This window comes from Giraffa tippelskirchi, chromosome 6 (genome assembly GCF_054371585.1).
Source record: "Giraffa tippelskirchi isolate mGirTip1 chromosome 6, T2T-mGirTip1v1.2.pri, whole genome shotgun sequence".
Lineage (NCBI taxonomy): Eukaryota > Metazoa > Chordata > Mammalia > Artiodactyla > Giraffidae > Giraffa > Giraffa tippelskirchi.
Window position 1 is genome coordinate 55660989 of NC_137280.1, and position 27856 is coordinate 55688844.

General features: G+C 41.8%; 1 protein-coding gene across 9 annotated transcripts; it reads left to right on the forward strand.

Moving 5' to 3' along the window:
- The first annotated feature begins 740 nt into the window (after positions 1–740).
- On the forward strand, positions 741–27715 carry TCEA1 (transcription elongation factor A1). Of its 9 annotated transcripts, none has more exons than XR_014056002.1 (11): positions 741–938; positions 11672–11836; positions 12311–12373; positions 13857–13962; positions 17674–17761; positions 18666–18811; positions 19928–19984; positions 20961–21115; positions 23426–23576; positions 24203–24274; positions 26172–27715. XR_014056002.1 is itself a non-coding variant. In XM_081497909.1 (11 exons), exons 3-11 carry the CDS (start codon positions 12353–12355, stop codon positions 26178–26180), a joined length of 801 nt encoding a protein of 266 aa, XP_081354035.1. In that variant the 5' UTR covers positions 741–938; positions 11672–11836; positions 12311–12352; the 3' UTR covers positions 26181–27715. The 9 variants fall into 9 exon arrangements, 5 of the variants coding, with proteins under 5 accessions (XP_081354035.1, XP_081354037.1, XP_081354033.1 ...); XR_014056004.1 differs by having other exon boundaries at positions 18669–18811; XM_081497909.1 differs by having other exon boundaries at positions 23426–23572.
- Positions 27716–27856: the final 141 nt, after the last annotated feature.

The window sequence follows — 27856 nt, forward strand, 5'->3', positions numbered from 1 at the left end:
CACGAGATGGTAGTCCAGGGCATTAACTGAGCAAAGACCTACCGAAGGAGCCTACACTCTCCAGTACTGATTATTTCGATTTTATACCGCGGTTTTGGGTTGTTAGTCATAACTTTTTACATTTCAACTTCCTCACTTAGCTTCAGAGCAGGTGAGACACCTTCATCAATTTCCTTGATGAGAACGTTACTGTCAACGACTATTCTACTATATTCAAGGTACAGCGTCCAATATTCTGAGTCAGGAAACAAGATTGGGTCCCCGTCCTCACGGCGTTTACAAACGACTTTAAAGAGGAAACTCTTGCAACGGCCACATCCTTACGATACAATGACCTACTGAGGAGGATGAGAATCCGTTTTCCAGGCAGCGGTCGACGGCGGGGGAATAGCTGGCGTTCTCACCACGCTCCATCCTCCAAAGCCGCCGGGGCTGGGGTCCCGGGGGTCTCTGCAGGAGCCACGCCCGCGGACAGGAGACCAGCATACCAGGGGGACCCGAGCACTAGGGGACCGCGATTGGGCGGGATGGGGGTGGGGCCACAGGGCGCGCGCGCGAAGCTCGGCCGCGCGGCCCGCCCACTTTCACGACAGCCGGCGAAGCCCTGCAGCCGGGCGGTCTGTAGCCCAGCTGGTCGTATCGATTGGTGACGCCTGCTCGGCGCGCGCGCCGCTCGATTGGCTCCGTCTGCGGGGGAGGAGCGCCGCCGCCTCCGCTGCAGCCGCCGCCGCCGCCGCCGCGGGCTCGGTCGGTGAGGAAGCGCCAGGGTCCGGCCTGCTGAGGCGCCTCGCCGACGCCTGGGCTCGCTCGCCGCCCGCCAGCTTCGCGCACTTCCCGTCCCACACGGCAGGGCGCGGGGCAGGCCCGCCGGAGCCATGGAGGACGAGGTGATCCGCATTGCCAAGAAGATGGACAAGATGGTGCAGAAGAAGAACGCGGTGAGCGCGGCGGGCGGCGCGGGCCGGAGTGAGGCCGGGCGGCGGGCGCGGACCGGACGCGGGAGCCGGGCGGCCTGACGGGGCTCGCGGCCCGCCCCGCCTGCCCTCCCTGCGCGACGCCGGCGAGGCCTCGTTCTGGGGCGGGGGCCCTCGAGGGAGTCCTGGCCCGCGTCCTGGGGAGAAAGTCCCGGGGCAGGGGTCCTGTCCCGCGTCTTTGGTAGGGGAGGCCTGGGGGGCGAGTCCTGTCCCTTGCCGCGGGGAGGGGGTCCCGGGGCGGGAGTCCTAACCCGCGTCCTTGGGAGGGGGTCTTGGGAGCGGTGTCCTGTCCCGCATCGCGGGGAGGGGTTCCTGGAGAGGGGCGTCCTGGGGAGGTGTCTTGTCCCGCATCCTGGGGAGGGGGTGCCGGGGCGGGAGTCCTGTCTCACGTTCTTAGGAGAGGGTTCTGGTGGAGTGGAGTGGAATGTCGTGTCCTACATCCTGGGAAGAGGGTCACGGGACGGGAGTCCTATCCCGCGTCCTTGAGAGGGGTCTTGGGAGGGGTGTCCTGTCCCGCATCGCGGGGAGGGGGTCCCAGGGCGGGAGTCCTATCCCATGTTCTTGGGAGAGGGTTCTGGTAGCGGGGGGTGTCCTGTCCCACATCCCGGACAGGGGGTTTCTGGGGTGGGGGGCTCCATCCCGCGGCTGAGGGCCCGCTCTGAGCGCCGAGGGCCCTGGGGCCGGTGCAGCCGGGTGAACTTCATCGAGGCGTTCTCACTATAAACTTGACGGTGGCCGAGCCTCTCTGGCTTAGCCCAAGAGTACAGACAGCCCTCGCCTTTGGCTAAAAACAAGAAAACTTAAAACAGCGGTTTGTGATCTGTTTTATACACGAAGTTGATAAAGCAAAACGTGAAGTTCCTGGGTCATTTTTTTTTTTTGGAAAAGGCTAAAAATGCCCTCGATTATCTCAAGTGTCCTCCATGTTTGTTTAGCAATTAAAAAGGTAAATGATGCCAGTGTGTTTGGCAAGCTGCTAAACGTTTTTTTAAAAAGTGGATCTCCTTAGGCAGTAGAGTGCAGAAGGGCTGTGTCTAAGGCACACACCCTGACGAGAGTGTGCTGCTGGGCGGGTTTGCACAAGTGTCCTGGCTGGGCCTCTCTGGGAGCTTTACTGTTGATGCCGGCAGCGTTTTCTGTCACTGATAACGTGTTTATGTGGACGTGTTCTCTTGTGGTTTGTATGAGATGTCCCAGTTTCTGTATTTCTGTCCACCTGCCTGTGCCACTTTCAGTCCCTTGCTTCAGAGCTGTCTGTTGTTCAGTCGCTCAGTTGTGTCTACTCTTTGCGATCCCATGGACTTCAGCACTTAAGGCTTCCCTGTCCTTCACTGCAGAGCCGTCTGTTTTCAGCTAAACTGAATTCTCAAACTAAGTCGAGAGAGGAAAGGGGTGCTCTGGTTTGTACAGCACTTCAGAGAAAGCACTTTACAAAGCATCTGTGCAGAGGCATTTTTGAACTCCAGACACAGCTGTGCTGCATCCATTTTACAGAATAAGAAACCGAGTCAGGCCAAGTAGTTCCCCAGCTTCCATGAAGTGTACACTGTGGATTAAGCCAGGAGCTGAGTGTTCTGCTGGACTGCATGCCAGAGCAGGAAGCAACCTTAAACACCGAATTCTTCAGGCTTCAAACTTAGTGTCTTCCTCTTTTCCTTTCACAGGTGCATTGCCTAGCATGTAATTTCATAGCCTGTTAATCTGCATTTGCAATTTTGGACTTTTAAAGTATTTCCTGTTTGTTTTCTGTTCTAGACAGTTGCCTTTGCTATTTGTTTTTTCTGTTGATACAGGCCATTCATTGCCCGGTGCAAGTAATGAATTCTGGATATTTCATTGGCTGAACATTTCTGTTATTTTGTTTAAATTGGCAAGTTTTTTTGTCTGCCTAGGGAACCCTAGACTCCCACAATAGAAGCGTAACCTAGGGGAAAAGGCTGTTAGTTGGATAATTTTTTTCTCTAACTTGGGCTATATAATATATCCTCTAATCATCTAGTGATGCTTGTGTTTGTTTCCTTTCCTTGTAATAAATGTTTCCTAAAAATGAGGAATTTCCTAGTGAGCAAGTATTGAGACCAGTTTATGCTTATCTGCAGTTTTCAAATTATAAAGACATAATGTGTCAACAAGAGAATGAGAAGTACCACAAATAAGCCTCAAGTCTCATTTTTCTTCTCAAATCTTCTATTTTCCTAGTAGTACAAAACTTTACCAATATAAAAGCTTTACCCACCCCTCCCCCCCAAAGAAAGGTAAAATTGACTGTCTCTTTTACTTTTTTCCTCCTCTCTTTTCCTGTCTGTGTTACAGAATTCAAATAGGCAAATGAAATAGAGAAAGGGAAACAGTCTAAATGACTCTCCTTCCGGGCCCACCAGCAGCCCATAAAAGCTTTTTAAGTTGTTCAGTAATTTAACAGAAGCTGTTCTGGGGAATTGTAGGATTATGATAGATTTGTTTCTCTTCTTTGTGTGTGTGGTTTCCAGATTTTCTCTACAAGCTATTTTTTATACTGTTTTTATACTATGAAAAAATGAACTTTGCTGGAAAAATAATAGTTGTCCTCTGAATTGAAGTTTAAGTGCCGTTGTTAGTGCTTTACCATCACAGTAAAAATCATAGGTGTCACTTTTAAGTAATAATAGAAACAGCTTCCATTTATTGAGCTATTACTCTGAGCTAGGAATTCTTCTCATTACCCACCTTATCTGATTTATTCCTCAGACAGTTTATTGAGCTAAGTCTTAATATCTATTCTAAAAATGAGGAAATTGGGCTTCCCTGTCGGTTCAGTGGCTAAGACTCCATGAGTTTGATCCCTTTTGGGGATCTAAGATCCTACATGCCATGCAGTGCAGCCAAAAAATAAATAAATAAAAATATATTTTAAAAAAGTAAAAATGAGGAAATGAAGTATTTAGGCGCTTGAGTGAATTCTCAAGTCTAATAGCTACAGAGTGGCCAAATGAAGATGTGAATCTGAATCTGTGTTGCATCAAAGCCAGTACCACTCTGTTCAAGCATCTACCACTCCAAGCATCTCTCTGGAACATCTGGATCTTGAACCTTATCTGGGTACATTGGGCAACCAGAGTGTTTGCTATTGTGGGGCAGGTTTCTCTAAATATCCCACAGTATCCTGACCCTGGTGCTGCCCAGAATGTTGCCCCGTGTGTGCACTTGATCTTAAACAGGGCGCACTTTGCGGCCATGATGAATCACATGAATTAGTTCCAAATTTTCAGGTATTAGCAATTTTTTACATAGATTTTTTTTCTTGCCATTTTGACTTAATGTCAGTAAGCAAGTCTGTCTCCTAATCTTGGTTCAAATTCTGACTCTTCTGAACTTTAGCTGTTAGGGTCTAAAATGTTTTTTTGGTAGTAAATTAGATACAATTGAATAAAGATTAGATGAATATAAAACTCTTGGCAGTGCCTAGGATATGAAGGACTGATGTTGAAGCTGAAACTGCAATGCTTTGGCTACCCGATGTGAAGAGCTGACTCACTGGAAAAGACCCTGATGCTGGGAAAGATTGAAGGCGGGAGAAGAAAGGGACAACAGAGGATGAGATGGTTGGATGGCATCACCAACTCAATGCACATGAGTTTGGGTAAACTCCGGGAGTTGGTGATGGACAGGGAGGCCTGGTGTGCTGCAGTCCATGGGGTCACAAAGAGTTGGACACGACTGAGCGACTGAACTGAACTGAAAAAAATCTTCTGGATTATCTTTGTAAAGGATTTGTAACACTAGACTTAGAGGAATCAAGTGAGAACTTAGAACTTTCAAGTTCATGGACACATTTAATGAGTGATGTTGAGACTTGTTTATTTTTTTCTTCACTGAAGCCTCAGGGCTGAGTAGAATTAAATTGCGAAGAGAGAAACTCAAATTAGATGTTAGAATTTCCTAGGTGCACGGATACCTGAAATATGTACATTTCTAAGTCTTAATGTTACCTGGGTTGGGAAAAAAAAACTATGGTTTCCATATCAGGGTTAGATTAATTAGCATAAATCAGAATTTAGAATGACTACACAATCTTTTATAACAGCTTTATATGGCTGTACAATACAGTTCACCCTTTAAAGTATACGATTCAATGGTTTTTCATATATTCTCAGATTTGTACAGCTATCACCACTATCTAAGTTTAGAACATTTTCATCACTCCAGATGGAAACTATACATTAAATAGCCCCTTATGTAGTCACTGTGTCTCCCCCCAACCATTAATCTACATTCTTTCTCTCTTGATTTGCTTATTCTGAACTTTTCGTGTAAATGGAATCATACGATAAGTGGCCTTTGATTTCTTTCGCTTGGTGTTTTCCAAGTTCGTCTGTGTAACAGCATGTCAATACTATGTTCCATTGTGTTGTTGAATAGCATCCCTTTATTCTGATGGATGTATGCATTTCTGTAGGAGTAGAACTGCCAGGTCATCTGATAACTATGTCTATCTAGCCTTTGGAGGAACTGCCAGACAGTTTTCCAAAGTTATACTATTATTCTACATCCTCACCAGTAGTGTGAGGGTTCAAATTTCATCACATCTTCATCAGTACTTGTTATTATGGCTTTTTGATTATAGTCTTCGTAGTGAGTATAAAGTGGTATCTCATTGTGGTGATTTGCATTTTTCTGATGACTAATGATGAACATTTTTCAGTACTTGGTGCCCTTGCATATTGGAGAAATGTCTGTTCAGATCCTTTGCCCATTTTTTTAATTGAGTACTTGTATTACTAAGTTGTGAGAGTTCTTTATATTCTGAATACTAGACCCTTATCAAAGATAGGGTTTGCATATATTGTCTCTCATTTTGTGGGCTGTTGTTTCACTCTCTTGATAGTGTCTTCTGCTGCTGCTGAGTCGCTTCAGTTGTGTCCGACTCTGTGTGACCCCATAGACGGCAGCCCACCAGGCCCCGCCATCCCTGGGATTCTCCAGGCAAGAACACTGGAGTGGGTTGCCATTTCCTTCTCCAATGCATGAAAGTGAAAAGTGAAAGTGAAGTCGATCAGTCGTGTCCTACTCCTAGCGACCCCATGGACTGCAGCCTACCAGGCTCCTCCGTCTATGGGATTCTCCAGGCAAGAGTACTGGAGTGGGGTGCCATTGCCTTCTCCGAGAGTGTTTTCTGAAATATAAAAACTTTTGTTTTTCTGGCTGCACTGTGTGACTTGCAGGATCTTAATTCCCCAACCAAGGACTGAACCCAGGCCACTCCATGAAAGCCCTAAATCTTAACCACTGAACACCAGGGAATCTCCCAAAGCTTTTAATTTTTATAAAGTTGAATTTATGTATAAATTTTGTATCTTACCAACCATCTCTTTTATGTCAAGCACTCTAATTTGATACTTCTTATGTGTTAAATTATCTCATTTGATCATCTTAACTAAAGTTTAGTGTAATATGCTCATCTGTACATGAAGAAGCTGAAGCTTGAAAAAGCAAAGTAACATGCCCAAGATCTGATAATTAGGAACTGACAGAGCCTGGATTTTAATCTACATCTACCATATACATGTGTGCTCTTTGTGTTCTGTGTTGCTCCTTCCCTCTTCCTTGAACAGAAGGCTGTTTGGATCCTGTACAGTCTTGTATATACTGGGTTCTCATCATACCATATTTTATAAAGCCCTTCTCTCTGATGACAGGTAGGAGTACCAAGGCTGTAATAAAGTAGTTTGTAGCTGTTTATCTTTTAGCCACTACTGTGAACTAAATTTGACTCTGGAAGTTGAGGCAGACTCTTTCTTTCTCTTGCATCATTATCTGTAGGAGATGCTGCAATCGAATAGACTTGACCTTTAGAGGCAGGTGATGATTAGGGACTGTTTAGTAGTGCTGTTTGCTGGAGCTCACGCAGAGCAGAACTGCCCCAAGGGTGGGGCTATAGAATGGACAGAGCAGTGATGTAAGGTCAGGAAACTGGGCACTTGTCCCTTTGCAGTACCCATCAGTATCGCCTAGGGCAAATTACTTACCTTCTCTGAATTCAGGATTTTGTTTTTCTTTCTTGTTTAATTGAGGGTTTGAAGTGGAGGCTCAAAGATTTCTGCTTATTTTTGGGTTTCCTGAGGTCACAAAGGGTTTCTGTTTTGCCCATTGCTGTGTCCTCAGCACAGCCGAGAGCTTGGCATATGGTGTAAATGGGTGTTTGTTAGGGGCAGTGTGTCATTTGACAGAATGGAGTAAATCTCACTTTTTCTGGTTAGTAATCATGTGACCTTGTGCACGTTTCTTAACTTTTCTGGGCTTTAATTTCCTCATCTGTAAAATGGGGATAATAGGATTCCTGCTCCCATAGGGTTCATTGTAAAGATGAATGAGATACTGTATGCAGTGCTTGGCACATGGTAATCTTCAAAAAAGTTTTTGTCACTGAATTAACATATGATCATCTCTTTTCTGCCCTTTTCACCCATCCAGATCATCATATTAATAGTTGTTTATTTCCTAAAGAACCTTGATTGAAATACTCATCTTATTTGGTTAGAACACACTGTAATTCTGAGAAAGGTCATACTTTTATCCCATAAGTGTTATTTAACTTTTCCTTCCTTCCATAGCCTATATCTCTAGCCCCAGTCTCACCAAAGAGATCCAAGTGAAAAAGGAGAGTGTGATGAAATTAATGTAAATCTGTTTCTTCCTTCTGCTTGAAAAACAGCTTAGACCTTAAGCCACATTGCTGATGTGTTAGAAGAATCAACTTTATATGCAACCCAGCTTTATGTAAACCTAAGGAGACCCTGCTTTTTAAGGGACTCTTAGCACTGTGATTATCTTCACTTTTAATTGATCCTAGGTCAGAAATTGTTCAAAAAGACCACAGAGACGTGAGTAGAAGAAAAATATCTACGGTAGATAAGGATACAGACAAACAGTCTCGTAATCAAAACCTTCAGAGTCTTTAACGTATTTGAGAATTCCAAATTTTTCAGGTTTATAAAGATATTGGTATAGTACAAACATCATCAGTGAGAGCTGGGCAGTTCCCAGTAATCAGATATTGGCATTTCTATAGTGAAATGTAACATTCACACATTAAGTAGGATAAATAGAACTAAATAGCTCTGTACACCAGTTGAGATTAGATGTTACTGCCAAATGAGTTTATTGAAAATCTATGGCAAATCTTTTGGTTTTTAAAGGATTTTGGTTTGGGGATTTGCAGATACGAGATTGAAGACACTTGCTTACAAAGATGGCATGCGTATAAAAATTCTTGATTAATAGTAAATTTAAAGTCAGTGTTTTATTTTTTAACAACTCTAATGTTTTACTATTTTTAGTTGCCTCTAGATAAAAAGAAATTATAGAATTTATGATCAAGAGGAATCTATAAGAGGTGGATCCTTAAAATCCTTTATAATGACCTGTTTCATAATTTCTATTGAACATGTTTTTAGCTAGGAGGTTCTGGGTTAAATTAAAAGGATGTATCTGTTGCCAGAAGAAAAGTTAATACTGTTTTATTCTCCAGGGCCACATCTGTCAACTTCAAATGGAAGAATTATCTGGCTAGAAACCTTTGCTTGGTTTAAACTTAAGAAACACAGTGATACCATGAGGTTTCATGCTTGTTCCGTGCTCTGGGCTTTCTGTTTTCCCAGGGTGTGCTGTGTTTCACTGGTTCGTGGAGTGCCTAGTTTTCATATTTTATTTTATTTTTTAATAAATTTATTTATTTTCGTTGGGGGCTAATTACTTTACAATATTGTAGTAGTTTTTGCCATACATTGACATAAATCAGCCATGGGTTTACATGTGTTCCCCATCCTGAACCCCTCTCCCACCTCCCTCCCCATCCCATCCCTCTGGGTCATCCCATTGCCCCAACCCTGAGCATTTGTCTCATGCATCGAACATGGAATGGTGCTCTGTTTCACATATGATAATATACATGTTTCAATGCTATTCTCCCAGAACGTCCCACCCTCACCTTCTCCCTCAGAGTCCATAAAATTGTTCTATGCATCTGTGTCTCTTATTCTGTCTCGCATATAGGGTTATCGTTACCCTCTTTCAAATTCCATATATATGCATTAGTATACTGTATTGGTGTTTTTCTTTCTGGCTTACTTCACTCTGTATAATGGGCTCCAGTTTCATCCATCTCAATAGAACCGACTCAAATGTATTTTTTTTTAATGGCTGAGTAATATTCCATTGTGTTATGTACCACAGCTTCCTTATCCATTCGTCTGCTGATGGACATCTAGGTTGCTTCCATGTCCTGGCTATTGTAAACAGTGCTGCGATGAACATTGGGGTACACGTGTCTCTTTCAATTCTGGTTTCCTCAGTGTGTATGCCCAGCAGTGGGATTGCTGGGTCATATGGCAGTTCTATTCCCAGTTTTTTAAGGAATCTCCACACTGTTCTCCATAGTGGCTGTACTAGTTTGCATTCCCACCAACAGTGTAAGAGGGTTCCCTTTTCTCCACACCCTCTCCAGCATTTATTGCTTGTAGACTTTTGGATAGCAGCCATTCTGACTGATGTGAAATGGTACCTCATTGTGGTTTTGATTTGCATTTCTCTAATAATGAGTGATGTTGAGCATCTTTTCATGTGTTTGTTAGCCATCTGTATGTCTTCTTTGGAGAAATGTCTGTTTAGTTCTTTGGCCCATTTTTTGATTGGGTCGTTTATTTTTCTGGAATTCAGCTGCAGGAGTTGCTTGTATATTTTTGAGATTAATTGTTTGTCGGTTGCTTCGTTTGCTATTATTTTCTCCCATTCTGAAGGCTGTCTTTTCACCTTGCTTATAGTTTCCTTTGTTGTGCAAAAGCTTTTAATTTTAATTAGATCCCATTTGTTCACTTTTGCTTTTATTTCCGATATTCTGGGAGGTGGGTCATGGAGGATCCTGCTGTGATTTATGTTGGAGAGTGTTTTGCCTATGTTTTTCTCTAGGAGTTTTACAGTTTCTGGTCTTACGTTTAGCTCTTTAATCCATTTTGAGTTTATTTTTGTGTATGGTGTTAGAAAGTGTTCTAGTTTCATTCTTTTACAAGTGGTTGACCAGTTTTCCCAGCACCACTTGTTAAAGAGATTGTCTTTTCTCCATTGTATATTCTTGCCTCCTTTGTCGAAGATAAGGTGTCCATAGGTGCGTGGGTTTATCTCTGGGCTTTCTGTTTTGTTCCATTGATCTATATTTCTATCTTTGTGCCAGTACCATACTGTCTTGATGACTGTGGCTTTGTAGTAGAGCGTGAAGTCAGGCAGGTTGATTCCTCCAGTTCCATTCTTCTTTCTCAAGATTGCTTTGGCTATTCGAAGTTTCTTATATTTCCATACAAATTGTGAAATGATTTGTTCTAGTTCTGTGAAAAATACCATTGGTAGCTTGATAGGGATTGCATTGAATCTATAGATTGCTTTGGGTAGTATACTCATTTTCACTATATTAATTCTTCCAATCCATGAACACAGTATATTTCTCCATCTGTTTGTTAGTTTTCATATTTTAACATTTCAGAAAGCAGAATGAGTTACACGTGTTGCTGGCCAGATGGCTGTTGAGATGTACTTTCACAGACAGAACATCCAGCCCAGCATTGACACTGTGGAGCAGGTGTCAGTGACTTGGATGGAAATCTGAGAGTCGTGGGGTGCTCTTGGCCCCCCGAGAAGCCACCTGGAAGAAGGGCAGTGGGATAAAGGCCGCAGGCTCACGCACCCAGGGCCCATGCTGGCGCCTGCAGAGAGCAGATGGCTCCGAGTTTGGTGCTCTTTTATGGATTCTTTTGTGAAATGTTGTGTTGCTAGTGTTTTGACACAGCTTTTTGTGGGCTAAAATCAGATAATATTGAATCTGAGTCAGTAGGCAATTCGTAAGTGTTAGACTCTGCAAAATAGTTTTAGAACCAACACCTTAGCCAGTTTTGATTATATTTTTCTTTTTTTTATTTTTTTATTTTAAATAAATTTATTTATTTTAGTTGGGGGCTAATTACTTTACAATATTGTAGTAGTTTTTGCCATACATTGACATGAATCAGCCATGGGTTTACATGTGTTCCCCTCCTGGACCCCCCCCTCCCACCTCCCTCCCCATCCCATCCCTCTGGGTCATCCCATTGCCCCAACCCTGAGCATTTGTCTCATGCATCGAACCTGGAATGGTGTTCTGTTTCACATATGATAATATACATGTTTCAATGCTATTCTCCCAGAACGTCCCACCCTCACCTTCTCCCTCAGAGTTCATAAGACTGTTCTATGCATCTGTGTCTCTTATTCTGTCTCGCATATAGGGTTATCGTTACCATCTTTCAAATTCCATATATATGCATTAGTATACTGTATTGTTGTTTTTCTTTCTGGCTTACTTCACTCTGTATTATGGGCTCCAGTTTATATTTTTCTAAATGTAAAAGGTAATATGACAAAAATTCGAAGTCTAAAGGAACTGCAAAAGTAAAAAGAAGTGATAAGAAAAGTTTTTGATAGTTTAATAGTTTTTTTTATTAGTGGTATGGAGAATAATGATCTGTCCAAATATAGTACATTAAGTCACTATTAGACTAAATGAAATATGATTGATTAAGTTAAATGTATTAAATGAACTGAACTGAACTGAAATGTGGTTGATTGAATGAGTAACAAGTTGGAATGTTGGCCACAAGCTGTAGGTGGCACTGTTGCTTTTCATGTAATTCCAGCCCCCTTAGCCTAGCCTCAGTGCTGTCTCATCATCATCAGCTGCATGGGAGCCTTTCATTCTAGATGGGAATCAGAGGCCTGGCAGAAGATGGGCCTGTGAGCTTAACAGAGACCTCAGTTCTGGATTTCCTTTCAGAATTTGCTTCTTACCATGCAAGAACCAGGTAAATAGCAGTGTCCTTGAGTCTGAGCTGTGAGGTGCAGAGGCATGGTGAGAATTCTAGAGAAGCGGTGCCCCCCACCACCACCGCTCTCCCACTCCTGCTTCCGTAGCTAATTGCCCTGCATGGACGTCTGGGGGTATTGTATCACCACAGTGAGAAACATTGCCGGTTTCTCGTTGGGACACATAAACAAATACTACTGAAAGTAAACTTTCACAAGACAACACGTAGGTGCTGGTTATAACCCAGTAAATGGATTTTATGATCCTCTAGTGAGTTGCAGCCTGTTAGGAAAACTCTTTCCTCTCTCTTTTTTTCTCTTTCATCTGTGTATCTGTATCTCCATATACCGTTCTCCTCACATGAATAAGTGACTCTCAGTGAATTATGGATAGGAAAATATACATTTAAATCTCTAGTTACTCTTTGCTTTACTCTCTGGGGAATTTAGTTTGAAATTATTTTATTTTATAGGCTGGAGCGTTGGACTTACTGAAGGAGCTTAAGAATATTCCCATGACCCTGGAACTATTACAGGTATGTGCTAATATATGTCATAGCTTTTGAATAGGTAATTGTCATAAAATACTGAAACATCTTCAATACCAATGTAAGTTTTTTGTATTTTCCTCTTATAGTGTAAAGCATTGTTAACTTGTTTTTGTTTTTTTTTTAAAGATGGTAACATGAATTAGTAATCTACTGAGTTACCATCATAGAAAAATGTTGCCTGTTTCTGAAAGGTTTTGCATTCAAATGCATGCCCCACTGGCTGAGAAGGCAGTGCTTTAGAGAAGTTCTAAAGCATTCTAAAGTTTTAACAGTTTTTCTGCACTAAGAAAAGTTCTTAGAACATACTATCTTCTACAAGAAAGAAACCACTTTCTGTGGGGAAAAGGTCCCCCAAATGCTGATCTCAAACCACCTTGGGGTTTTATAGTGGTGAGTCCCCTGTGTGTATCTGCTGTGGAAACTTCCTCCGCTATGCTCCACTCTCTGAGAGAGAACACAGGGCAATCCAGTCAGGCACATATTCTAGATTCTTCAACAGCTGCCCCAAATCTCTTTGTTGAGTACATTGAATAATTTAAAAGGAAATCTTAAGGATCCATTTATTTCTCAGCTTTAAAATTTATAGCAGGGGCTCCCTTTTTTATCTCACTAACAATTCCTTTTGTTATTTTTTTTCTTCCATAACCATTTTTTGAGAGATTGTCTACTGACAACCTGAACTTACTAATTAAGTCACCATTTTTTATTTATCATCCATCATCCAAAATTGGCCATCAGAGCCTTTATATTCTCTGAGCACAGTTTGAAGACAGTTGATGTGTGGGAAAAGAGCATGGATTTAGGAGGTGACAGAGCTGGATTAAAATCCCAGTTTTGCCATTTAGTAATGGTGTGATGCTGGCCAGGTTATTTATTGACACTTCCAGTCTCTTCATCTTTAAAGATAGGGATGATCTCGATTTTAAAGGATCTTGGGATGGTTGATGAATATGAGTGCTCCCAGCACAACCCTGATCACATATGTCACCACAAGTTAAGTTGTCTGTATTCTGTGAAGTCCATATTTAGTATCTGTGATTATGTGCTGGTGTTTAACCTTGTGTGGATGGTAGTATTTGTTTAGGTGTCCTCCTTATAAGGTGCAGCACATGATGTACATAGTAATCTGTGCAGGAGAATGTGAAGAAGCAAAGTGGGTGTGTGTGTGAGCCATGGTTGCATCTGCCTGCCTTGCATACACACACAGAAACTCTATGTTCTGTTCTCTTGTGAGAGAGACTGACTTCGTTTTACTAGTTGACCAGCCTCACTTCAGTAGTGAGTTAACGTGCCTGCAGATCTCGGTGGTGAGACCCTAGCCTAGACACATCAATCTACTGCTAAAAGAATTCATACAGTTGATGTTTTTTCTGTTCTAAAATGAGGCATCTGGAAAACAAGAAAATCAAACAATCAATTGCTTGAGTTAAACTTGCTTGTATACATTTTTTTTGTCATTACCTTGCAGTCCACAAGAATTGGAATGTCAGTGAATGCTATTCGCAAGCAGAGCACAGATGAAGAAGTTACATCTTTAGCAAAGTCCCTCATCAAATCCTGGAAAAAGTTGTTAGGTATCTTCCCTTACATATATTTATGATCTGGCTTATTCAAACGTTGAGTTCTTGAATTTTTTTTTTCTTTTAATGAATATAGGTGTTTCGAAATCAGTCCTTTATAATCTGGGAAGGGGCTTTAGTTTGACCTCCTTGAGGGTTCTGCTTTTTAAGCTAGTCAGATTTAACTTTCTTGTTTTTTTTAATACTTATAACTGGATTGCCTCTTTTTTTTTTGCCACTTTATTTTTTAACTGAAGGGTAATTGCTTTACAGAATTTTGTTGTTTTCTTTCATACATCAGTAAGAATCAGCCATCAGTAGACCCATGTCCCCTCCCTCCCCATCCCACCCTTCTAGATTGTCACAGAGCCCCTGTTTGAGTTCCCTGAGTCATACGCAAATTCCCATTGGCTATCTATTTTACATACAGTGTTGTAAGTTTCCACCTTACTCTCTCCATACATCTCACCTTCCTCCTCTCCTAGATTGCCTCTTTAAGAAGAAAATTTTTCCCCGAGGGGAAGGTGTCCCACTTTTTGAAAAAAACTATTTCTAACTTAGAGAAAATTTTCAAAAATAATAAAAATAATTCACGTGTCATTTTTCTAGGGCATTCATCTTTAATATTTGCCGTGTTTCTTTTGTCATAGTCTCTCTCTTCTTTTTCTCTTTATGTATATCCTGACTTTATTTTTTCCAAACAATTTGAGAATAGGTGGATCTCTCTTCTCTATTTACTCTTTAAAATTAAATGTGTGTTTTCTTGGAACAAGTTTATTTTCTTATGTAATCCTAATACAGGAAATTTAACATTGGTACAGTTACCTTAATCTGCAGTGCACGTTCGTTCCAGTTTTGTCAGTTGTCCCAGTAATTACTTTTCCAGCTTTTTGCTTATCCTTAAGCTTTTTTATGTCTTTTAGGACATTGACTTTTGAAGAACACATGCCCCCTCCTCCCCTCCCTCTGTTGTGTGTGTGGGGCGGGGGGGTTGTCTGGTTTTGGCCTGCGCAGTGTATGTTGCAGGCTCTTAGTTCCCCAACCAGAGACTGGATCTGGGCCCACTGCAGTGAATGTGCTGAGTCCTAACCACTGAACCGCCATGTTCCCTGTTTGGGCTGTATCTGGCATTTTCTCATGACTATATCCAGTTGTGCGTCCATAGTTGGGGTACTGCGCATGTGTATTGTGTCCTTCCAGGGTGTGGTGTACAGAGATAGGACGGGTGTTATTTCTGAGACCCAGCCAAGGTGTATACTGCATCTCTGATAATTTCTCTTCATGTCTAATAGGAGTTCTATAGGAATCACTTTAAGACCCTGAAACTATGATGCTCCCTGTCGGACCTTCCCCCACCCCCATTTGGTATCCCCCAATTATTGCCCAAACCATTCTTTCTGGTGACAGTTGGAAAATTATGATTTTCTAGTTTTTCTACTTTTTCAGTTTTCATGCATCATCATTCTATAAGAAGAACCCTCCTCTTGCCTCCCAGTTCTTTTTCTGCTGTGAGTGTAGACACATAGGTTCCTGTTCTGTATAATGGATGATAATACATTCCTGCTCATATTTATTTTGATATTTACATTGTCCCAGCTTTGACCAGTGGGCAACCCTGCAAACTGGCTTCTGTGTCTCTTTGACAAGCTCCTTGCTTTTTTGTTTGTTTTTTAACCTCTTTCCTGCATTCTGGCACCATGCAACATGCTGGGCTTATCTATCCCAGCCCTGGAACCAGCCTTCTCCTGAGCAGTTACCCGCCTCATGTGGAGGAGAAAATAAAAAGTGAAGCTTTTAAAACTTCATAGATAGCAGCAGTAATAATAAAAGACCTATTACATATAAGAGTTTGGAAACCAGTAACCAAAAATTGTAAAGCCTATGAAATTTAGAAAGTTTAGCCTTAAGAAAACTAACAAAATGAAATATATGATCCTGTATTAGATTCCAAACCAGAAAGGATTGCCGTTAGATTGTTAGCTAGATTTCTGGGAGATTTCCTACTGCTTCTGGGTAGTACAGCTCTGAATACTTAAGACACACTGTTTGTGGGCCTGTATTAGTGCACTTAGTCCGTCCAGCTGTCCCGTGTGCTCGGGGCTGCTGTAACCCCCACTTGTGCTGAGGCAGTCGAGGGGCTGCTGTAACCCCCACTTGTGCTGAGGCAGTCGAGGGGCTGCTGTAACCCCCACTTGTGCTGGGACAGTCGAGGGGCTGCTGTAACCCCCACTTTGTGCTGAGGCAGTTGAGGGACTGAGAGATCAAGTGCCTTGTTTGTGCGCAGTAGGAGGGGTGCTGAGCAGCCAAGCTAGGGTGTGATCTGAGCCCCTGAGCTGGGCTCTGCTGCGTGCCTCACTACCCTCTGCTCAGAGATTGGAGTGTTTTTACGACCGTTCATGCCTCTTACTGCCCTGCCTTCTAAGAGGGCTAGTGCACACTGCACCATGGCAGCGTCACTGCTCTCCCGCCAGCACTGGACCTTGTTGGACAGTACTGCCTGATTGTATTACCTGTCCCTGGTGGCTCAGATGGTGAAGAATCTGCCTGCAGTGTGGGAGACCTGGGCTTGATCCCAGGGTCAGGAAGATCCCTTGGAGAAGGAAATGGCAACCCACTCCTGTATTCTTGCCTGGAGGATCCCATGGACAGAGGAGCCTGGTGGGCTATACAGTCCATGGGGTTGCAGAGAGTCGGACACAATACATCATGTCACCTTTCTGAAGCCTTCTACCTCCTCTTGCTGTGGGAGCACGTCTTGGTCCTTTCTCTGTTCTGAAATGTCATCGCTGGTCTGTGCTTTCTTCCTCAGGATACCATAGCATCTTCAGGCCTTCTAGGGAATTATAGAGTAAAGGGGGCAGTACGGTTGGTCTCTGAGAACTGACATGTGTCATGAGGACTGGATTCCCGTGATATTTCTGGAGTTGTGGTTGGGACCGTACTCTCTCAGTCAGTCCCATCCAGAGTGACATGTTAGCGTTGTCTGGGGACACTCGAGCCCCCTTCTCCGCCAGGAGCTGGATGGAGTGTTGGGGTGGGAGCTTAGAGCTGCCTGGGCGGTCCTGCCTCAAGGGTAAATGTTCTTCCGTGTTCTGTACAGAGGGCAGTGGAGAACTGAGTTATTCATACAGCTCTAGGACTTGTGTAGTTCACGCAGTGGGTCCAAATACTTCTGAACCCAGCTTCAAAGCTGTTTTGGTTGATATAAATGTGAATGTTTCTTTCCAGTGCTAAACTGTTGCCTTTGCCCAACCTATTTTATGTACTTTATTTTCCCGTGTCTGATTACTCACTTCTTTAAGTCTTACAGCTTATGCTTTATTAGTGTTAATAACCTGTATTAGTTTTCAGATTATTTAAGATAGAGGAGATGTGAGTAGGCCTAACTAATAATCCTGAATTATATTCTATGAAAATCTTCTTTGTTTACTATCTCTGAAATACTTATTTGTATTTTGAATACCACCTCAAATTTTTTTACTTCATGAAAAATTATCAAAACAACATTGTTATATATACTTTGCACTTTAATTTTTTTAATGTGCAGTGTTTTTTCCATGTACATTTGCTAATAGAATAGTTTGTGTAAACTTCATTTACTTGTTAAAAGCTTAGGATTTTATTGGTTTTTTTTTCCTTGCATAAATAGCTTGATAACATGTAGTAGCCCTGTTTTTTGTTTCATTTTAACAAGTGCTAAAACTTAGGAATTTCATAAATTTTCAGATGGACCATCAACAGATAAAGACTCTGAAGAAAAGAAAAAAGATACTGCAGTTACGTCACAGAATAGCCCTGAAGCAAGAGAGGAAAGGTATTGCACTTCACGGAAGCTCATGTGTTTTGGGAGACGGGGGTCACGGAGGGTTCAGGAAACAAAAGACTGACCTCAGAAGGCCTACGGAGTGGCCGCCGGGCCCACGCAGGCTGTGTGTGGAGGTTGGCTGGGTTACGGGTGAGAGCAAGGGGCTACCAGCCAGCAGAGAGCAGCAGGTGACGTCCGTGCAGTGAAAGGCAGGATTAGTTTGGCAGAACTAATTGGCAGAAATCTTTACTGTGGTAAAAGTTAACTGAAACCAGTCAGAAAATATTTCAGTAAGAATCTAATACAGGAAGTTAATCAGGAGTGGTTGAAGTGATTAGGTTGACTGGAAAAGTTATTAAATTGTCCCGATTGTGTTGATGTTTTTAGGGAGAAATTAAGAGATGTTTGCATTTTCACAACTACTTCTCACTACATGTGGTTTTTATCCTGAAGCAGTGCTCATATATAAACCTCACTGGTTATCTGATTGGAGCAGGGTTTGCCAGCATTTTTCTCTCTGGTTTTGGTCGAGAGTGATCCTAGCCTTTGTGCCCTCCCCGCACCCCTCTGCTTGTAACTGATATCCTGCCTTTTCATGTGCTGTATTGAGCTGTAATGTGTGTTTTCTGTATTAAAAATATTGTTTAACGTTTAAAAGGAGGATCAAGGTTAAAAAAAATAAAAGACTTGTCTCATCTTTACTAAAGTTTTAACTTATTTTTAATCTATATACAGGCAGGTTTTTTTTTTTTTTTTTCCATTTAAGAGTCACTGGAATACTATTTCATTTATTTAGGCCCAGAATTATTGTTTTTAGAGAGTAATGGTAATGATACTCACTTTAAGAGGGTTTTCCTGACTTCTTTGTGTGTGTGTGTGTGTGTGTGTGTGTGTGTGTGTGTGTGTATTCTAGCAGCTCCAGTGGCAACGTGAGCAGCAGAAAGGATGAGACCAATGCCCGGGACATGTACGTCTCATCTTTTCCTCGGGCGCCGAGCACTTCTGATTCTGTGCGGTTAAAGTGCAGGGAGATGCTCGCTGCTGCTCTCCGAACGGGAGGTAAGTGTTGTTGCTTAGTCCTTTGACCAAGGCCGCCGCTGCCCTGTCCACCTCGTTTCCGTCCTCTGGGTGGGATCCCGGTGGTCGTTGCCCCCCACCGCCCAGCCCAGGGAGAGGGTGTTGTGACGGGCGTTACTGAGAGCAGAGAGGCGCAGGCATCCAGGCCTCTGCTTATTACGTGTGATTCTCAGAAGCAATAGGTTCCTTCCTTCTGGTGAATGTTCCCCTGAGCTGTCGTTATTTAAACTCTTTTTCACAATCCTTTTTCTCCTCACATTTAATCTGCAAACTCAGTATCCCCCCCCCCAGATTGAGAGTTAATGATACTGTATTATTGTCCTGGTGTTAAATGTTACTATGACATATAGTAAGTTTTATATTCATAATTTCATTTCATACTTTTTAAGCGGGAAAGAGATGTTAGTTTATATATGGGAGCTTTAATTTAATTTGGAGGTATTCATTCCTATGTAAAATTTTGGCTTTAAAGTTTCATATATAGGAATATGTATTTACTGTCTTCTAAAAACTCATCCTTTTCTATTATACTGAGCCCTTAGTTAGTATGACCTATTTTTCTTCTTATTCTGCCTTTTCTTTACTCTGATTCCTTTACTGTCTCTTTATGTATAGTTTCTTGTTTCTTCCTAGTTTCTTTTTGTTTCCTTCTGTCGCTTTGAAAGTTTGCCTAGGAGTCTTCTGATTGTGTCCATATGTGTGATTGGCAGATGAAATGAATGGTTTCTTTGCCTGGAAGCCTGAGGTGGGAAGGAGACAAGACAGATCTTTGCATAAGTTTCTCTGCTCTCTGTGGGAGCTGCCAGAATTTCTGGAGTTGTGAAATGAGGGGTTGCCTGCTGGATTCAAGACTCCCCAACTCCTGAGGGATAAGGCATCATCCATGCAGGAGCCCTATGGACACTAAGTGAATCCAGAGGAGGAGCCGAGGGGGTCGCAAAGAAGACCAGATTCTAAGGAAGCTATACTGAAAAGGATTCTTTGTACAGGGCAAGTGGGGTTGAAGCAATAGGAATACAGTTTAATTGGCTCTGTACTGAAATTTTCTTTTAATATGTTGTAATCATTCATTCATGACACTTCTGTGTCTATGTTTAGATGACTACATCGCCATTGGAGCTGATGAGGAAGAATTGGGATCTCAGATCGAGGAAGATATCCTTTGCATGTATATTCATAATGGTGCCAAGAATCCACTAGATTATTATTTTTTCTTCCTATAAAGAATAGAAAATCTTATTCTACAGTTTCTGTCTTGATTGTTTTGGTGGGAAAGGGGAGGGCTGTCTGTGACTTGTTATTCTTGTTTTCCTGTTATGCAAAAGTAAGACACATAATAGTGATAGTGCTTTTATTTTTCCACCATGCAAATTGAGACTAACGTCTCACGGACATGTGCTAGCAAGTGTAAAGTGGGGTCTCACCTTGTGGAGGGGGGCCTCAACAAAGCATAGAAATCCCCTGAGCTCGTCGTCCTGTGCGTTAACGCTGGGTGCCTCAGAAAGAGCTCTGGTGGGGAAGAGAGAGTCTTGCACATGGGTCGAGGGAGCAGGGACCGTCTGGTGACAGATGACAGTGTACTGTGGGCCTGTCCTGGCTGAGGGGTGGCTGCTCTAGGGCTGAGCCCCTGCTGGAGCCTGTCCCATTGAGAAAAACCACCTGCTAACCTGGCTTCTTGCTGAGCCGGAAGGAGATGAACCTCCAGGCCACTGCGAACTGTCTTCTCTCGGAAGGCCCTCAAGGGAGCTGTGTGGTCTTTTTGAGGCTTTTAGGATCCTTGGCAGAATACATATTTGGGCCAGGGAAAGCACGTATAAGTTCATGCTCTTTTTCTAAAGTTTTCTTACTCAGATTGAATACCTGAGTTACATTTTTAAACCCTTCTAATCTGTGTCACTTGGCATTAAAGATTGAGAAAGTATTGCTCATTCATAGCATAAAATCACATAGCATACAGTCACTATTTTTTGCCAGGTACTGATCAGGAAATCAGGCAGAAGCAGTGCCTTATTAATTTAATCTGAAATGGAAATACTGCTTAGAAATTTCAGGAATTCTTATCGTGGCAGAATAGGAAAAAAATGATCTTAGGACCTTTATAATTTAACCTTTTTCCTTAACGGCCTAATACCTATCTATCAAGAAATAAGGAATACAGACATGAAATACAAAAATAGAGTACGAAGTAGGATATCAAATCTTAAGGATGCCAAAAATCCAAATTTAAGGAAAAACGTCCTGTGTGGGAACATTCCTCCTGACTTGTTTGCTAGAATGACAGCAGAGGTGAGTATATTTGAATAGAACATTTCTGTGATGGTATTCCATGATGTCAAGTGTAAAATCTATTTAAATCATGAAGTACTGTATAAATACTACATGTGTAATAACTATCCTAATATACTTTTATTCACAGTATATACAGTATACTAGACAAGAACTTAAGGTGATTGAATCTGCTAGCATCAGTACTTTGTCCCTTTCATAACTGTACCATGATCTTTGAGTGGTTGGCTTATTAAATTATTGTCAAAAAATACAAATGTTATTTATTGTAGATTCATGTAGAAGCAGAATTAAATCTCTAATTGCAAACAGACTTTGTAACCTCTAAGCTCTTTCTCGGTTAAATACTATAAGATTGGCTATATCTTATTGAGTATCCTTATATTTATTTAGAAAGTGTTGCAGGAAATGAAATTCATTGTTTGCTATTTTTAGATGTAGCTGTTCATAGATACAAGCTGAAGTGTGTCTGCAGTCTCACTGTCTTACTGAATATCCAAGTGAATTTGTCTTTCTATATAACTAATGAAAACTGTTATTTTTAAGATTCATTTTTTAAAACCTCATTAGAATAATTTTAAACTTTCACAAAGTACAGAGCATAGTGTAATGAAGTCCTACCCATAACCTAAGCTTCAAGTATATTAAGTAATTTGTCACTTATTTATCATCTATCCCTTCTTTGTTTTCTTTCTTTTCCCCTGAATTATTTTCAAGCAAATTCCAGACATTATATCTTTCCACCTCTCTATCCTTGAGAGAAATCTATTAAAATCTGACATTCTTCTTATGTAACTACACTGTCATCACTACATCCAGCAAATCTAATGATGATTCCTTGGTGTATCTGATATCTGGTTTATAGTCATTGTATATTCCTGGTTGTACATTTACTTTGTATGAGGATCCGAAGTTTAGATGTCACCTTAAGCTTGGTGTCTTAAGACTGTGTATGAACATAGTTAAGTCTCCTTTTCCAGCCCCCTTTTCTCCATGACATTGACCTATTGAAGAAACTGGTTTATCTCTTGTGTATCTCACACTGAATTGCCTGTTTCTTCCTCATTACGCTAACTTTTCTGTCTCCATTCTTTTCTGTGAACTGGAAGCTAGTTTTGTAGGCTAGATTACATACAGGTTTAACTTCCCCTGCACAAATGCTTCATCAGTGGTCCTTCTTACTTCATACTGCATCACCTCAGGAGACACGTATCTTGTTCTCTTCGGGTGTGGAAATTTATCAGGGATTTGTGTATGGACAGTCTCATCCCTTCTCTGTGAGATTCTCCACTGGCCTTTCATCTGCATGTTTACCCACTGGTGATCCTTGCCTGAACTGGTGATGTCATTAGAAATTGCAAAACAGAGATTTCTAGAATTCTGCAAGTCCTTTCACCTATCTTAGCTAGACTTCTTTGATAAAGGGGCACTTGCCCTGAGTCAGGATAGGAAAGGCAGGTGCGTGTGTGATTCTTCCCTCTGGTTAGCAGTCATCAGAAGGAGTGCTTGGCACCTCCTAACCGCCAGTGGGGGCTTTCGTTGCCATTTGTGCATGTGTTTGTGCTCTACTTTTTTTTTTTTTTAATTCTTATTTTATTTTTTAATTTTTATTTATTTGGTGGCATTGAGTCTTAGTTGAAGCACATGGACTTAGCTGTCCCACAGCATGTGGGACCTTAGTTCCCAGACTAGGGATCGAACCTGCATCCTCTTCATTAAAAGGCGGATTCTTAACCACTGGACCACCTGGGAAGTCCCTGTGCTCTACTTTTCTAAGTGTCGTCACGGACTTGTGACTTTATTTATCCAGTGGGGTTGGTCTTTTCAGTGATTTATCATGATAGCTGAAGAAATTATCCTCTATCTGGTCAATGGAGCTCTGTCACGTAGCCCCTCTGTCCAGTGATGTGCTCACAGTGGTCAGGCAGCTCCCACGCTTCCTGGCACAAGAAGATACCCTGCCTGTCTTGTGCATTTCTTGACTCAAAACTGGAACCAGACATTCCTCTGAGGCCCCTGGTTCCTTTTCCGGCGGCGGAGGTGGGTGCAGTAGTAGAGACCGTGGCCTGGATATGCTCATTGCGTAGGATGCATTAAATGCAGTTTTCACATACAGACTTCTGAGTGTTTGGGAAAAATGTAAGAGTAAGCAAACTGATGAGTCCTTTGAGGACAAATATGATATTTCACTTTCAAAACTTTAAAAGTTGATTTTGATCCTGTTATTGTTAAATTATTGGAGCATAAACAGCATTCTGCATGTGTATAGAAGGTGCCTGTAACTGGGTGGTATTGCTGTCCTTGTGATAGGAGATGGCTAGTGATGAGCTCAAAGAGATGCGGAAAAACTTGACCAAAGAAGCCATCAGAGAGCATCAGATGGCCAAGACAGGCGGAACCCAGACGGACTTGTTCACATGTGGCAAATGTAAAAAGAAGAACTGCACTTATACACAGGTTTGTGACTGTTAATAGACTCACTTTCATACTAAGAGGCTTTCAACTCCTGTTTCAAGACAGATATCAACTTATTTGCAGTTAGCTGGATTTGTTAGTATTAAGAATGTATCCTTATACTTGAGATCTCTCTCAAAACATATCAAGATAACTTTGTGTTTCTAGTTACGGTCTTACATTAGAGCAGATGTCAAGTTCCTCAGTCACAGAGGATGGGTATTTAAGGCTCTTGTTGCTGTCTGAAGGTTTTGGCAGTTTTTGTCAGAATGAAGTATTTGTAATTTTTATGTTTTTGTGAATTTGTAAGAAAATTGAGAGGTCTTTTAATTAGCATTTCTGTGCTTCTTAGTTATGGTGAAAATTTTTCATATTTGTTAGCCATTTATCAGTAGTATAACGTGTGAGTTTAGATAATTTTCCCACTTATCTGGGATAAAGATGAGAAGACAAGGACTTTTGTTTGGAAATGTGTGTTCTTTCCTTATTATTTCACTAATTTATTAATAGCTTGTTTTGGACTGTTACACATTTTATTGTGCTACCATTGTAGTTCATGTAGGATATTCTAATTTAGGTTGGATTTTCTTCAGTATTTTGAAAAGCAGTGTTTTTCACCCAACTTTGCCATAGGTACAAACGCGGAGTGCTGATGAACCCATGACAACATTTGTCGTCTGCAACGAGTGTGGAAACCGGTGGAAGGTAGGGCGCCCCGGGGGTTTCCTATTTCACCCAGCTCTGTGGGGTGGTTTCTCCCTGGGGTGGTTACACCGGCTCTTCTCTGGGGGCTGTGCCATGCGTCCCATGCTCACACTGCCCCAGCTGGGGAGGCCAAGGCTGGCATCTGTCATGGATCACACTTTGGTACTCTGCTAGAACTAGAATGGTGACTTCATACACCGCCCTCCGCGTGGTCTTGGTGCAGGAGTCACAAGGTTGATCTTCGAGGTGTAGCTCCTGTGTTGCCATCCTGTGCGCATGCTGTCCTTTCAGGTGCTCCCATCCTTGTTCTTCCAGAACACCTACATGTGTGTATGATTGCATAAATTTTTATTCTGGAAAAACTACTGTACCTCATTGAAATCCAGCGCACTGGTTTTAGTGTTTATTCTAGGAAATCCAGATGAGCACTGCCATAATCTGGTAGGCTTCTCACAAAGCCTTCTTTTGTGTTGCCTGTGTTCTCCTAAATTAGCCCCACACAGGCAAATTATGTTACATGAATGATTCATTCTTCAGTGATTTCTGTGAGCCACAGAAACATCACACCTAAAACAGAGGTGGGGACACTAGGAGTGTGTGGCTGGGGGCTCCCACGGGAGGAAGGTGGGCAGAAGGTGGGCTTTGGAGCCAGACACGCTTTGGGCTCCTTTGCCGCTTACTGTTGCTGAACTGCAGTAGTCTCACTGCTGCTGCTGCTACTGCTGTTGCTAAGTCACTTCAGTCGTGTCCGACTCTGTGTGACCCCATAGACGGCAGCCCACCAGGCTCCCCAGTCCCTGGGATTCCCCAGGCAAGAATACTGGAGTGGGTTGCCATTTCCTTCTCCAGTGCATGAAAGGGAAAAGTGAAAGTGAAGTCGCTCAGTCATGTCCGACTCCTAGCGACCCCATGGACTGCAGCCTACCAGGCTGCTCCATCCATGGGATTTTCCAGGCAAGAGTACTGGAGTGGGGTGCCATTGCCTTCTCCCACAATAGTCTCACAGATAAATATAAATAAGACCTACATTACAGGTCATGCTGAGTAGTAGAAATGATAGATTTAAAAGTGCCTGGTCATTGTTGATGCTCCAAAAATGCTTTCTATTATTGATTAGTTTTGTGTGTGTGTGTGTGAAAATTCTACAAGCTTCTTTTCAAGTTAGTCCTACCTTAGACTTTTCCTTACTTTGAAACAGTCACAGAGGTTAAAGCATCTCCTGAAATCAGAAGTGAGCAAAAAAGACAGTGGGAGGAGGGCTCTAGCAGTGTTCCAGGTGGGAGGCCAGTGCCCATTTCGTTACACACAGAGATTCTGTTCTTGGGCCTGGAGGTTATGGTGCTGGCAGTGTCTTCATGGCTTGAAGCAGTGTCTCCTGTCTGGAGCTGGCAGTTTCTTTAACTGGTCTGCGGAAGGCTGTTCAATCCTGTTGGGCAAACCTGTTTTTTCCAGCACGCTCCTGGATTTGTTTAGCATCATGAGGAGGAGGAAGACTGGGTATATCAGTTTGTATTGAATACAGGCAGTTTGCTGCAAAGTGCTGACATAGTTCCTGTTGGATGTAAGAAAATTCAATGTAATGTAGAAAGCTGATGCCTATGGTGGCTTACTCTGGGAGTTCAAATTTGGAGTTAATTTTTTTAACCTAAGAATTAAAGAGAGAAGTGCTTGATAAGAAAATATTTTATACTATTTCCTTATGTATGCTTAGCAATTCTAAATTGGAAGAGTCAAACACAATATAGGTGACTGTTCATGTCTGGAAAATACAGCATATTTTTAAAAAATGCCTCTTTCTTTAGCAGTGTCATGTGTATGCTGTGTTGAACAGGGGACGGAAGTACACCCCATTGTCTATATTTAAAGGTCTCACAAAATATTTCTTCTTTTTTGACAGTTCTGTTGAGTTGGAAGCATTGGCAAAACATCTGGACCATTAAGAAGATGAATTTTGTAATTAGCTTTAAGACTAGATCAACTAGCTAGTTTTCCTGCAAATCAGATTTTTAAAGTAACTTGCCTCCCTTGGGTTAGTCTGGTTTTGACATAGTGTCCCTTCCTTAAACGCCTTCTGTAGTTTCAGGTCAGTAGGGAGACCACATAATGATATCTGTTTCAAAACTTTTTTTTTTTTTTTCATTTTTATAAGTAAGTTGATATTAAACTTTTGGCAGTTAATTTTTACCTTTTTTTTTCTTCTTAAAAGAAAATGTAACTTAACTTTTTTACAATATGAAACATACACAATGGAATGTTACTCTTCTCAGTTAACACACAAGTGGAAATTACATTTTTTTTCCTATATTGGCATGTACCTGCAAATATTAAAAGAGGATAAGAGGCAGTGTAATTATAAGTTTATCAGACATGGTGTGTATTCAAGTAATACTTGACCAGCTTATCTAAATTGTATATAATATTTGAACTAGAATATGAAATTGATCTTAATTATTCTGTTCACAAGTCTGGGATAATTAGATATTATTTTGCATTTGTAACTAACTGTGATCCTCATTTCTTGTAATTTCTTGTACATGTGTATTACCTGTTCTTAATAGATTTTGGCCTTTGGAAATATGACTTGACTATGTTGAAATCAGTTTGGTTTGTTGTTTATTTACCTGTTTGACTTTGTAGTGTATTTTAGTTTTGCAGAACACTGTCGTAATTTGGTATGCTTTTCATAAATCCCAGACAGGCAAAGAGTGGAAAGTTTGGACCATTTTTTCCCTTTTGTAGGAAGACACACTAGGAGGAAAATGTTAGCATTTTAGAATAGTGTGGTTCCTGTGAACAGTTCCTGACTTGACTTTGATTTGGAAATCTGTCCTGACTGAGGACTTTAAGGCTTGTATAGATCATTAAGCTGTGATCTTTCCATATGGAGACTGACGGAGCACATTTCTATCCTGACTGACTTGCTGCCTCTGTTACACAGGAGTAAGGCTGAGGGACAGACAAGTGCGTGGGCTGTAACACGGTCCACGTTTATGGGACGGACCTTGCAGTTAAGTGTGTGCCATCTGCTTGGTTGGGAATAAGGAAGAATGATCTCACACTGGCTGTAGCACATCTTGAGTCCCCAGTTACGAGGACCACATCTAATCCTGCTCCATCTCCACTCTCCGACCCCTATGGAAAGACTTCAGCACCAGCTTGCACGCCCCCGCTCCCTCCCTTTCCCCACTGCTCACCGCAGGTCAGTTTGATGCAGTCGAGAAAACATCCAGAAGTCCATATGAAGACCCCACATGTAAGAATTGGCCACTGGTGCCGTCCCACCTCCACTTTGTCAGGTCACAGAGTAACCTTTTATCACTTGGAAAATAACATGGATTTTTGAAAGAATGAGTGTAAGAAGAATAAAATTAAAATAGTCCCACTTTTAAGTGAGCCATTTTTAAATTTGTAATTCAATAAAGTTTCTTGTTATTAAACGTGTATCACATTTTGTCATTTTATTTGGATATTGATACTTGCTTTACTTTTTGTTTAAAAAATTCTCCTTTCCCAACTATTAAGGTGATTTTAAAGTGCAGTTTTAACTAATGGTTGCCTGGTTGTGGGTATGAAGGGACTAGT

Coding starts and splice junctions, on each gene's coding strand:
- TCEA1 (XM_081497907.1), top strand. CDS start 876: ATGGAGGACGAGGTGATCCGCATTGCCAAGAAGATGGACAAGATGGTG. Junction 19,985..20,960: donor GGGATCTCAGATCGAGGAAG/ATATCCTTTGCA, acceptor ACGGCCTAATAC/CTATCTATCAAGAAATAAGG. Junction 21,116..23,425: donor TTGCTAGAATGACAGCAGAG/GTGAGTATATTT, acceptor TCCTTGTGATAG/GAGATGGCTAGTGATGAGCT.